The 14,140-nt window shown below is 40.7% G+C and overlaps 1 protein-coding gene across 1 annotated transcript; it reads left to right on the top strand.

The window, feature by feature from the left end:
* Positions 1-2,352: 2,352 nt before the first annotated feature.
* LOC101639097 (alpha-enolase-like) lies at positions 2,353-3,962 on the top strand. The gene is given in 3 exon segments (XM_030886541.2): positions 2,353-2,639; positions 2,641-2,916; positions 2,918-3,962. Coding segments are annotated over 3 exon segments (1,293 nt in total). The 5' UTR covers positions 2,353-2,448; the 3' UTR covers positions 3,744-3,962.
* The last annotated feature ends 10,178 nt before the right edge of the window (positions 3,963-14,140 follow it).

Raw genomic sequence — 14,140 nt, 5'->3', positions numbered from 1 at the left:
CTTCAGCAATCGTGTCAGGAAGGTGAGCATCATGGAATGCCAGTTTAATAGAACAAAGTGTTCTTGCATTGAGGGAGTACTTGAGTAGAGGCCCAATGTCCATCTGCTACCTTAATGCTAAACATATAAATATATGAATGTAGATCTATTTTCCCATATCATATATTAAAAAATTTATATATGTACATGCCTGTATTTAGACCTCTATAAATGCCGTTTGCCTCCTTGTTCTTTCCTCTGTTTCCTTTTACTTTCCTCTTGTCCCACTATCATGCTCAGTCTTCATTTGGGTTTCAGTAATTCCTTTCGGTTACATTGCCCTTGATAAATTCCTACCCTCCTTGCCACCGATTTTGGATCACTTGTCGTCCCCTTGTCCCTGGGTTTGTTAACACCACTTCCTTTCCCCCACCCCTACCCCTCTCCCATGTCTCCCCAGAACCATAGGTCCCATTGTTTTCTCATCCAGATTTTCTTGCCAACTTATCTAGATAATCCTGCAGAGATAATAATATACACAAAAACAAGACAGAGCAAAACAAAGCAACAAAATAAAACAAAATAACAACAACAAAACCAATGATAAAAAAAAGAAAAGCCTGTAAATAGTTCAAGGTTGACCTTTATGAGTGTTTTCCAGTCGCGTCTGATGGGGTGGCATGCTCTGGCCCCAAAGTCTATTTTTGGTATTCCCTTGGGACTTCCTTGCTCTGCTCCCCTTGCTGTTCTGTTGCACGCCCTTAATGTTTTGCCTCGGTGTGGTGGGGTCAGATCAGGCACAATTCCCACACTCTGTCTCCAGTGTTGTCCCCTACAGTGCTATGGGTCAGTGAGGGATGTCATGTCTCATAGTGGGGCTGGCCGTATGGTCCTCTTTGTGCATTGGCTTCTCTGAGCAGGGATATTGTCCTCAAAGCTTGGTGGGCCAGGATGTGTTCCGGTCTCTCTTCCTCCCCCTTCATTTGCTCCTGTGTGCTCTGATCAGACATGTCCCTCTCCCTGAGCTATAGCTTTAGTGCTGTCCTCTGAAGTAAATTCTTCTGCGGGGAGGGACGGCTGTCCATGTAGCTGGGATTGGGGCTAGCCCCTCAGACCTCCCTACTGGTTCCCTGCTTCGTGCTGGTATGTTGCTTTCATATTTTGGAGCACTGGGTTGAATATCTGGTCCCTCTTTCCCTGTGAAGGTATAAGCAATACCCTCCCTTTGGGTGGGTTAGAGCCCTGTTCCCTGTACCCATTTCTTTTTTCTTTTTTTTTTAAAAGACCACATATTTCTTTGAAATATCCAGAATAGGCAAAATCCTAGAAATAAATAGAAAGTACATATAAGGTCACTATGAGTCATAGATGATTTGATGACACCTAGCAACAATAAAAGGATTGGAGAATGGAGGGATAAGAGGTAGCTGCTAAGTTGAATTAATTTCTTTTTTTTAATTTAATCATTTTATTGGGAGCTCTTACAGATATCATAATATCCCATAGTTCCATTACCTCAAGAATTATTGTACAATTGCTACCACAATCAGTTTCCAAAAATTTTCTTTCTTCTTAAACTCCTTGATATCAGCTCCCCTTTTCCCCCTCCATCCCCCGCCCTACCTGCCAGAAGCCCTTATTATTCTTATTATTTTTTGTCATATCTTACATATCTTACACCATCCAATATTAATTTATTTTGGGATAATAAAAATATTCTAAAAACTATTATAGCACAACTTCCTGAAGATACTGATAATCACAAATATATACTAAAATATAAATATACATATATTAAAATTGTATATATTATACTAAAATATACTGAAAACCACAAAATACAAGGGGTGAATTGCATGATATGTAAATTATCTCAATAAAGCTGTTTTTAAAAAAATTAAATTTATTTAATTCAAGAGGGAAAATTTTCCTTCTGTAGCTCTAAAGTATTTGCCAAATGCAATTTAAACTTCTTGTCATTGATTTTAAGATTTTTACTTTTTTATCATAATTTCAGTCTTTACGTTGTCTAATATAATGCATGTTTTCATCTCAGAAATGTTTGAATAATCACATTTAGAAACTGTAGCCCACAGTTGTAACCTGTACAACACCTAGAGAATTATACATATAGCAGAATAGTTACAGACATATCATTGGACTTTTTCTTTTTCCTCACATCTGGTCAATCATGGACACCTCTTCAGTTTACTTTCTTCTTTTTTTTTTTAAGGGTAGCAAGTTTATTGGAATAAAATTCATATACCATAGAATGCACCCATTTAAAGAATACAATTCATCAATGTGGGTTTTTTAGCCTATTCAGAGTTGTGCAACTGCTACCACAATCTATTTAAGAAATATGTCATCGGCAGCGTCCGCACTCCGCTGACCCCACACCCGTCTCGGTGTCTGCAGCCTCCTCCACTTCCTTCCTGGGCGACGAGAACCAGCGGCCAGAAATCCATCATGTCTATCCTCAAGATGCACGCCAGAGAGAGCTTCGACTCCCGTGGAAATCCCACCGTTGAGGTCGATCTTTCCACCGCCAAAGGGCTCTTCAGAGCTGCTGTGCCCAGTGGTGCCTCCACTGGGATCTATGAGGCCCTGGAGCTGCGGGACAATGATAAGACCCGGTATCTGGGCAAAGGTGTCTCAAAGGCACATCAATAAAACGATTGCGCCTGCCCTGGTTAGCAAAAAGGTGAACGTGACGGAACAGGAAAAGATCGACAAGCTGATGATTGAGATGGATGGAACTGAGAATAAATCAAAATTTGGTGCAAATGCCATTCTGGGCGTGTCCCTCGCTGTGTGCAAGGCTGGAGCTGTTGAGAAGGGAGTCCCCCTGTACCGTCACATTGCTGACTTGGCTGGCAATTCCGAAGTTATCCTGCCAGTTCCTGCTTTCAATGTGATCAACGGCGGCTCCCACGAGGCAACAACTGGCCATGCAGGAGTTCATGATCCTCCCCGTCGGGGCAGCCAACTTCAAGGAGGCCATGCGCATCGGGGCCGAGGTGTACCACAACCTGAAGAACGTCATCAAGGAGAAGTACGGCAAGGATGCCACCAATGTTCGGGATGAAGGCGGATTTGCCCCCAACATCTTGGAGAACAAAGAAGCCCTGGGGCTGCTGAAGAATGCTATTGGGAAAGCTGGTTACACCGACAAGGTGGTGATTGGCATGGACGTAGCTGCCTCCGAGTTCTTCAGATCTGGGAAATACGACCTAGACTTCAAGTCTCCTGATGACCCCAGCAGGTACATCTCACCTGACCAACTGGCAGACCTGTACAAGTCCTTCATCACGGACTACCCAGTGGTGTCTATCGAGGACCCCTTCGACCAGGATGACTGGGACGCTTGGGCCAAGTTCACTGCCAGTTCAGGGATCCAGGTGGTAGGGGATGATCTCACAGTGACCAACCCGAAGCGAATCGCCAAGGCCATGGGTGAGAAGTCGGGCAACTGCCTCCTGCTCAAAGTGAACCAGATCGGCTCCATGACCGAATCTCTGCAGGCGTGCAAGCTGGCCCAGTTCAACGGATGGGGCGTCATGGTGTCTCATCGTTCTGGGGAGACAGAGGATACTTTCATTGCTGACCTGGTGGTGGGACTCTGCACTGGACAGATCAAGACTGGTGTGCTGTGCCGATCTGAACGCCTGGCCAAGTACAGCCAGATCCTCAGAATTGAAGAGGAGCTGGGCAGCAAGGCCAAGTTTGCTGGCCAGAAGTTCAGAAATCCCCTCGCCAAATAAGCTGGGCAGGCAGACCTCTGGTAGTCCCTCCCCCGAGCCTGTCGGTGTTCTCGCCGCTTCATTAGAGTTGCCCCCGCAGCCAAGCCAGACCATCTGGACGCCTGTTGGAAACCCCCGCTTTGTGATCCTGTGACATCCCAACTCCTCGCCCTTCTCTCAAGCTTCCCACCAAGTGTCCCAGTGGCATCCCGAGGTGTCAACAGGCAGTGGTTTTGTTTGCAAAATAAACATCAGTGACCCCTGAAAAAAAAAAAATATGTCATCACACCCAAAAGAAATCCCAACGAAAGAGTAGTCATTTCCTGCTTCCCTTCCCAGTCTCATTTCTGATCTGCTCATGTGCTTTCTACTTCTATAAGTTTGCTTGTTCTGGACATTTCAAATAAAGGTGTGGTTTTGGGTAACTAACTTCTTTCACTCTATATAATATTTTCAAGGTTCACACATGTTGCAGTACACTGTGTACAGTGCTTTATCCATTTTCTATCGATAGGTAATATTCTATGGTTCATAATGGACTGTATTTGGGCTCCATTTTATTTATTCATTCTGCAATCACTGGACATTTGGGTCTTTTATTTTTCTGGTTACTCATTTACTGTCATTGAATCAGTGCTGACTTATAGTGACCCAATGAGTTTCTGAGACGGTGACTGTTTATTGGAGTAGAAAGCCCAGTCTTTCTCCCATGGAGCACCTCATGATTTTGAACTTCTGACCTTGCAGATCGCATTCCAACTTACTATACCTACACCACCAGACCTCCTTCCCTCCCCCACCATGATTGTTATGCATATAATGTTTGTATAACAAACTTTTAATGTGGATATATGCTTTTATTTCTCTTAGGTCAGTGTGATTGACATTACCCGGTCAAATGTGATCATCTTGTAAGATAATGAGAATTTTATTAGTTTGCAAATTTTATTAGGTTGCACATTCAGCAGAAATCTCAAGTTGTATTGACTCCAGTTATTGTATGGTGAATATCCTCCCATCCAGGGAAGTCAATCATACAAACCACCACATCTTTAGATATGGCTATAAGCAATTGGCATGACTCCACTTAACAATCTAATACATGGGTACAGCTATCATTTTTAACTCAATAGCATTATAATGTCATAATGTCACACAGTCATTTCTCATACCTTTTAATTACAATTTGTGAGAATTACAGTACATTTCTCTTTCAAAATAAGATAAAGAGAAGATGCAGAAAACCAAGTCCTCTTTGCGTTCCCCTGAAGTGCTTGTTTGTTTTTCGAAGGAAGCAAGTAAACTTAATGACTGAGACATTGCAGCAGGCCTGGCTCCCACATTTGGGGATTCAGGGTAGCCTTGCACCAATAATGCTGCTCAAATCTCCATTGTTATCAGAAGTCAGGGAAATAAACTGAAGGACACCAATTACTTCCTTGCTTCTCTTTCTCTTTCCCATTCCTCCTTCCATCTCTTCTCTCCTTTCTTCCCATCACTATTACCAATCAAATGCTGTTTTCCAGGAAACGATTGCAAGGTTAGGTCCTCAAGATCCCCATCCCAAAACCAACACTAAGCTCACTGTCATCAAGTCGATGCTGACTCATAACGACCCTATACAGCAAAGTGGAACCACCCTGTGGGCTTCTGGGACTGTAAGTTTTTCTGGGAGTAGAAAGCCCAGTCTTTCTCCTGCAGAGGCACTAGTGGCTTCAAACTGCTAACCTTGAGGATCACCACCCAACATGTAAGGGCTGTGCCACCAGCACTCCATCCAGACCCACCTTAGGCTTGATAATTCAATAAAAAGATACACAGAACTCAACGAAAGCTAGTATAATCACGTTGCTGTTATTAGGTGCTGTCAAGTTGAGTTGACTTATACGATCCTTTGTACTGAGAATGAAACACCTCCACTGGGTCCCAGCCTTCCTCACAGCTGTTGTCCTGTTTGAGCCCGTTGTGGCAGTCACTGTGTCAAGCCATCTTAACTAGGGCTTTCCTCTTAGTCATTGCCCTTGCACTTCACCATCCATGAAGTCCCTTTCCAGGGATTGGTCTCTCCTGGCGATATGTCCAAAGTACAATGCTATCTATTGATCTAGTTAGGAGGATTTTGGCATTTTTGAATACATTTTAATCAAAGTTGTAATCCATACTGATGGCTGCAACCCTTGATCTTCATCAGCAAGTGCTTCAAGTCCTCCACTTTCAGCAAGCAAGGTGTCTCATCTGCATCACAGGTTAATAAGGTTTCCTCCAATCCTGATGCCACATTCTTCTTTATAGAATCCAGTTTATCTGATGATTTGCTCAGCATACAGATTGAATAAGTATGAAGAGAAGAGAAAACCCTGACACACACTTTTCCTGATTTTGAACCACACAGTATTCTCGTGTGCTGTTCAAACCACTGTCTCTTGATCCATGTACAGGTTTCTCATGAGCCCAATGAACTGTTCTGGAATTCCCACTATTCTTAAGACTACCATAGTTTGTTACGATCCACACAGTCAAATGCCTCTCTATAGTCAATGAAACACAAGTAATCCTCTTTCTGGTGTTCTATGTTTTCAGCCAAGACCCATCTGATGTCAGCAATGATACCCTTTGTTCCACATCCTCTTCTGAATATGAACTGAACCTCTGGTAGCTCCCTGTCAAGGTGCTGTTACAACCAGTTGGATGATTTTCGGTATGTGATATCAATGATTAGTGAGTACTTCCAGTTAGTTAATCATCAGCTTGTTGAAGCATTTGAATTTATAGTCCATTAATTCCTGAAGCCTTGTTAATGGCTAAAATTTCAGGAAGCTAGGACTTCTTTCAGTACTATTGCTTCTTGCTCCTATGCTATCTCTTGAAGTGGTTGAATGTCTGCTGGGATTGGAGTCAGCCCCACAGACCTCTCAATTGGTTCACTGCTTCTTGGTGGTATATTGCATTTATGTCTTGGCACAATGGGTTGAAGTCTGGTGCATTTGTTGTTTTCTGAATTTTGCTATTAATGCAGGCATAAGGTTATATTTCACTGCCGTGTTTATTTGCATGTATAGAATGGCTAATGACTGTATTTCTCCATGTTTGTTGGCCACCTCAATGTGTTTCTGGCAAATGGTCTGTTCATGTCCTCTGCCCATTTTTTAATTGGGCTGTTTGTCTTTTTCTTGTTGAGGTATTGAAGTTTTCTAAACAAGAGATTAGTTCCTTGTTTCATACGTCATTGCCAAAATTTTTTCCCCCAAAGTTTGGGGTTCACTTTTTAGTTTTTTGACCCAAACTTTTTAACACATGTAAGTGTCCAATATTTAGAAAGTCCCCTGGTAGTGCAGTGGGTTAGGCATAGTGGGTTGGATTGCTAACTACAAAGTCAGAAGTTTGAACCCAACAACCTCAGGGAAATGATGAAGATCTCTGCTCCCATAAACATTTACATCCTCAGAAATCCATAGGAGCAATTCTACTCAGTGCTAAAGGGTCAAGATGAGTCCAAGTTTACTAAATGGCAGTAAAGGAATATTCTATTTTGTCGTCTTCTGAGTGCGTGTTTTTCATTATGTTTGATCATGTGCTTATGACATTTATTAGGACTCTAAATTTGTCCCTATTTTTTTAACTAATGGTCTTTTCATTTTAAATTTAGGTCTTTGACCAGTCTTAAGTCCATTTTTGTATATAGTATGAAATATAGATTCTGTTTCATTTTTCTGCAAATAGATACTTAGTTTTGGCAGCATCATTTGTTAGAGACTATCTCTTCCTCACTTAATGCATTTCAGCCCTTTATCAAGGACCAGATGTACATAGGTGGATAGGTTTTTCTGGGTTCTCAATTCTGTTCAATTCATCTATTTATCTATCATTATACTAGTGAAAGATTTTTGACTACTGTGGCTGTGTAGTAAGTTTTGTGATCAGGGATGAGTGGTCTCCTATATCTGTTCTTGTTCTTTAGTAATGCCAGGTTATTTGTGATCTCTTTCCTTTTCATATAATATTGGTGATTAATTTTTCCATATCTTTATATGGAAAATTTATTTTTCTATAAAAATAATTCTGAAATCTGGATCAGGATTACATCGTATCTGTAAGTTATTATATATACTTATGTATAAGCTGAATTTTTCAGCACATTTTTAATATAGTTTTTGTGGTAAAATTAGGTGCCTTGGCTGATATTCAGGTCACTTTATACTTGAGCATATACAGTACTTTGGGCAGTATTGAAATTTTCACAATACTAACTCTTCCTATCCATGAGCATGGCATATTCTTTCATTTATGTAGGTCTCTTAATTTCTTGTAGTATGTTTTGTAGTTTTCTTTGTATAGGTGATTCTCTGGATTTATTCCGAAGTATTTTATCTTTTGTTTTGTTTGTTTTTTACACTGGTGTTTTATTGTTTTTTTTAATCATTTTATTAGGGGCTCATACAACTCTTATCACAATCCATACATACATGCATTGTGTGTCAAGCACATTTGTATATTTGTTGCCATCATCATTCTCAAAACATTTGCTTTCTACTTGAGCCCTTGGTATCAGCTCATTTTTTCTCCTCTCCCCCTACTTCCCCCTCCCTCATGAACCCTTGATAATTTATAAATTATTATTAGTCATATCTTACACTGTCCAACGTTTCCCTTCACCTACTTTTCTGTTGTCTGTCCCCCAGGGAGGAGGTTATATGTAGATCCTTGTAATCAGTTCTCCCTTTCTACCCTACATTCCCTCCACCCTCTGGGTATTGCTACTCTTACCATTGGTCCTGAAGGGATCATCTGTCCTGGATTCCCTGTATTTACAGTTCCTGTCTTTACCAGTGTACATCCTCTGGTCTAACCAGATTTGTAAGGTAGAATTGGGATCATAATAGTGGGAGGAGAGAAAGCATTTAAGAACTAGAGGAAAGTTGTATGTTTCATCATCGCTACACTGCACCCTGACTGGTTCATCTCTATCCCACAACCCTTCTGTAAGGGGATGTCTAGTTGCCTACAGATGGGCTTTGGGTCCCAATCTGCATTCATTCATTCAATCCCCCTCATTCACAATGATATGATTTTTTTGTTCTGATGATGCGTGAGACCTGATCCCTTTGACACCTCATGGTCACACAGGCTGGTGTGCTTCTTCCATGAGAGCTTTGTTGCTTCTGAGCTAGATGGCCGCTTGTTTAACTTTACAGCTTTAAGATCCCAGATGCTATATCTTTTGCTAGCTGGGCACCATCAGCTTTCTTCACCACAGTTGCTTATACACACGTTTGTCTTCAGTGATCTGGTTGGGAAGGTGAGCATCATGGAATGCCAGTTTAATAGAACAAAGTGTTCTTTCATTCAGGGAGTACTTGAGTGGAGGCCCAAGGATTGCTATTGTGAATGTTATTGTTTTCCTGATTTCCTTTCCAGAGGTCTGTTAGTATAAAGGAATCTGACTGATGTTTGTATGTTCATATTGTACCCCATCACTTCGCTGAATCTTTCAATCAATTGCAATAATTTTCTTGCTTAATCTTTGGGATTTTCTATGTAAAGGATCACATAATCTGCAAAAATTTCTCTGTCAATCTGGGTGCCTTTAATTTCCCTTTATTGTTTGATAGCTCTGGCTAACACATCTAGCAAAATATTGAATATGAGTATGGATAAAAAGTATGCTCTTCTGGTTCTCATTACAAGGGGAATGATTTCAGTTTCTCTGAGTTGAGAATAACGTTGGCCTCTGATTTTGTATATATACCCTTTATTTTGTTGAGGAGATTTCCTTCTTTTAAAAATTTTATGGAGCGTTTGTATTATGAATGAGTATTGGATTTTTCAAAAACCTTTTCTGAAACTATTGATATTATCATATAATTATTTTCTTTTGTTTTATCTATATGATGGATTCCATTGATTATTTTTATAATCAGCCTTGCATCGCTTGTATGAATCCCATTTGGTCATGATGTATTATATGTGTATATATATGTGTATACCCATTGTTAGATTCTATTGACAGGGATAGTATTGAGAATTTTTGTTCAATGTTCATGAGAGATATTGGTCTCTAAGTTTCTTTTTCAATGATGTAGCTGCCTTGTTTTTATATCAGTGTTATGCCCGCTTCATAAAATGAGTTTGGGAGTTTGCTATCTTTTTGATGGTCTGGAATAGTTTGAGTAGGATTGGTGACAAATCTTCTCTGAATGCTTGGTAAGATTACCCAGTGAAGCTGTCTGTTCCTGGATGTTTTGTTTTTTGTTTTTTAATGACCTGATCTATTTCTTTTGTTTGTTTGTTTTAGGTCTGTTCAGGTTTTCTAATTTAATCTTTGTTAGGGAGGTAGTATGTTTCTAGACATTTATCCAGGTCTGATAGAATTTCAATTTTATTGGAGTACTATTCTTCATAGTATTTATTTTTGTTTGTTGTGTTGTGACATAGCCCACTTCAATTTATCCATGTTTTTACATCTGGTTTGAATGGTTGAATCAAGAGTTGATGGTCTGAAATGGTCACAATTTAAGAAATAAAAATGAAGTAGCAGGATGACACATTTATACAAAATTGCATAGCTTGTTCAATTTGAATCTCTCTTGTCTCCCCAAATTGCTAATGAGCATATTCTTTTGAAACCAATTAAAATCAGTGTGGTTGGCTTACGATGTTGGAGGTATTATAACACCTCTTTACGAACTGCAGTTGATCAAGCTTATACAGAGTTGGACTTGAGAGTCAAGTTTCTGGACTGTGGTTCCAACCTGGGAAGGTTAATGTGGAGTGGTTCATTTGACACAGTGGTTCATGATCACGGTGATCTCGTTGACTGGGGAAGCCTGAAGCCTGTGCTTAACTTGGTGGATATAATAGAATAAGGACTGTGAAGCTGTTTAGCGTCAAAAACGATTTGTGGAACCAGGGGAAAGGCAGCAGCTAATATTGGACTCATACTTGAAGTTGGGTGAGAAGGATCATCTGACCTTCATCATCCCAGTCTGTCCCTGAAGCAACCTATTCCAGCTGGAAGCACAGGTCACTCATCTGACACCCATCCTGGGGACACTGGAATTAAAGTGCAGTTCTCATTGAGCTGCCATTGAGTAAGTCCTGACTCAATGTGTGCAGAGCTGAACTACCTCATAGGATTGTCAAGGCTGTAAACTTTTGGAAACAGATTGTCAGGTCTGTCTTTCAAGGCGTCTCTGAGTGGGTATGAACCACCAACCTTTCTGCTAATAGTCAAACACTTAACCATTTGTGCTCCCTTTAGTATTATTATCATCATCATGACCAATAGTTGTCGAGTTGGCTGTGACTCATGGGAACTTTATGATCTTTCAGTTAGAAACGTCTGAGGCCTTTTGTGATCGTAGTTTCTCTTTTTATTCTTTCAAGTATATTTATTACCCTGCAGGAGGAAAGTCCCAAAGTCCTACCATAAGTTAGTCCCTTAGTCCCTCAAGACGCATACTGTTTCCCCTACTAGTTTCATCTCCTTTCAACTTCCCTTTATCTCAGGTCCACATTCTTATGCCAGCCAAACAAAACTTACAAATAGTAATATTTATGTAGTGCTTATCCTGTACAGGCACAATTCTAAGCAAGTCAACCCATTTGTCTAATTTAAAATCGTACAAGATAGGTACAGTCATTAGTCCCATTTTATAGCGGAAACTAAACACAGATTAATTCACTTGCCTAAGGACACACAGCCAGTAAGTGGTTCTTAATTTTTTTCAAATAACAACTTTTTCAAGTAAAATCATCCTGTTTGCCTTCCAGTTTTTGCTCTTGTAGTTCTTGCTTCCTACTACACTTTCTAACTTGCCTTACCAACTCCTACCCAATCTTCGGAGGTCAACTAAATTGCCACTTTCCTGATTTGCTGTTCTGTTTGCTCCATATCACTCCCAAAGTACCCTCTGTGTTACTGTGTATCCTTTACTGATAGTGCAGCTGCTTGGCCCATCTCTATCACGAAACTGTGTACTCAGAAGAAAGGGCATTTCCTTGTCAAGCTCATATGAATTGTGTTCCCACTCGGACATTTGGCCTGAATTGAAGTAGATTCTTAACATATATTTGAAGAATTAATTAACTCAGTAGGAACTTCTCTACACAGTCCCTACTATGGGTCAGCTTGAGGGATATGTTCGAATCTGGTTTCATGAGATGTGTGTGTGTGTGTGTGTGTGTGTGTGTGTGTGTGTGTGTGTGTAAAGAGAGATGGGGAACTATATTAGAGGACACTACATTGGTGATGTTCACATGCCTTCTCCATCCTCTATTCCCATAAGTCATAGGGTAACAATTGTACTACATATGTATGTTTTTATCACTGAACTGAATCGCTAGCCCTCACTCACTTACCCAACAGTTCCCAGAGCCATTCCATTCACTATGATCCAAGTCACTAAGCAGCCTTGGCATTCAATGACATTGATGCCACTGGTCAGTAGTTTATGCATCAAGGCCTTTTGACAGAACTGTATGGAAGGGTTTAGATACAGAGTAGCATGAATGATATGGCATAGTTAGTGTGAAAGTTGAGAGGAGTGATGTACACATAAAGCTTATGTTTCTAGAAAGAAACTGGACATTTGGTAATGACTTGCCCTGGGAGACTGAAAGATATAAATAAAAATGAAACTTTTTTTTTTTTAGTTGGTGGGGCATGACTTTAATGTTTCAGTTTTCCAACTTAACTCTTAAACAATTCAGTTGCCCCCAAAATGAAACATTTTGAACTGAAAGAATATTCTTTTTTTATTGCGTGCATATATTTCTCCTCTACTTGAGCTGTGTTGTTGGTGAAGAATAAAAAATTACTGTGGCAAATGTGCTTGACACAATGGATGGATGTATTGATTGTGATAAGAGTTGTACAAGTTCCCAATAAAAAAATTTTTTTAAGTACTGTGGGCTGAAAGAAGAACAAGCAAATATATCTTGGAATAAGTACAGTGAAAATGCTGTTTAGAAGTGATGACGATGAGACTTTGTCTCATGCACTTTGGACATTTTGTCAAGAGAGACTAACCCCTGAAAAAAGGCATCATGCTTGGTCAAATAGAGGGTCAGTTAGAAAGAGTGAGCTCTTTGCTAAGATGAATTGTCACACTGACTTCAAGGATGGTTTCCATATAACAATTGGAGGATGGTGCAGTGCTACATACTATTGAGCTTGGAGCCATTAAGAGTCAGCATCTAACAACAAAATAACATGTATTTTGCAATTTAATGGATTGCTTCGTATTGCCTTTCTAGCCATATTTTCATTTGCTGTAATCTGCTTTGTGATGTATTACAGATCCTAGCCTTTGCTTTAGGAGTCCTGGTGGTGTAGCGATTACACATTAGGCTGCTAATGCCAAGGTCCCAAGTTTGAAACCACGACCCTTTGTGGGAAAAAGACTGGGCTTTCTACGTCTGTAAAGCATTACAGTCTTGGAAACCACTGGGGCAGTTCAACCCTGCCCTTTAGGAGCGTTATGAGTCAGCCTCTCCTCCAGGGGAGTGAGTTTGGGTTTTTGAGTCTCTGTGCTTATAGTTATGATCCAATTTCGCAGGGCTTTCTCTGTCACAGGGTTCGTTAGGGTAGGGTGCAGCTTTAGATCCTACTGCTATTTTGGAGGAGTTCTCTGTTACAGCATTAGGGTGGGCTATATTTTAGTCCCTACTTTCCTGGAGGGTATGACTTAAGTCACCGTCCTTTGTTTTCCCTGGGGGCAGAGTTGGCTGAAAGATAAAAACTTCATCTCCACCAAAGCCTTCCTTTTCTTGTGACCTTTGTCTCCTAAGAGAACTTTGGTAGAAGCAAGAAGACCTGCTCCGACATGTTTGGCTTCTGGCTCTGGATCCTGCATTTGGCTTGCCTCTGCCTGACCTGAAGATTTGGAATTTAACAGCACCCATAACCATGTGAGACCTTACCTTATAGCTTTGTGAGTGTCTCCGAGATGTTGCAGTGAATTGCAGAAGCCAGGGACACGAGGAACCAGACCCAAGGGAGGACTGAGGGTGAGGTCAGGAAATGGAGTGGTGTAGCATCTTGGAAGATGTGGACTTTGGGACATCTTTACTCTCCAGCTCCTTGGATCTCGTCTGGTATTAATTCTTTTAAAAGAAATTATTGCCATATACTTCTATTTAAAAAGAATTAAAATGCGGATTTAAAAAGAAAGTCAGAATATTTGCAGACTTCCTAACTCATGCAAGGTTCTTGCCCTCAGAACCTTGGTGGTTCTGGCAGAGCCTCAACGCATTACAGTGGGTTGGCTAAATGGACAGGATACGATGACAATCCCCCCCTCTCACACTGCTGTTTTCTAGAATGTCATGGAATTTCAGGCCATCTGAGCTTTGCCCCAGTGACCCAGAGAGGGGTTTTTCCCATCATAAGGCTGATTGTTAGCAATCCGTGGGCATGA

The sequence above is a fragment of the Echinops telfairi genome, unplaced genomic scaffold (assembly GCF_000313985.2).
Source record: "Echinops telfairi isolate 266 unplaced genomic scaffold, ASM31398v2 ScPeMD7_2291;HRSCAF=2852, whole genome shotgun sequence".
NCBI classification, from domain to species: domain Eukaryota; kingdom Metazoa; phylum Chordata; class Mammalia; order Afrosoricida; family Tenrecidae; genus Echinops; species Echinops telfairi.
The sequence above is the reverse complement of the archived record's forward strand: the minus strand, read 5'-3'. Positions and strand labels throughout refer to the sequence as shown.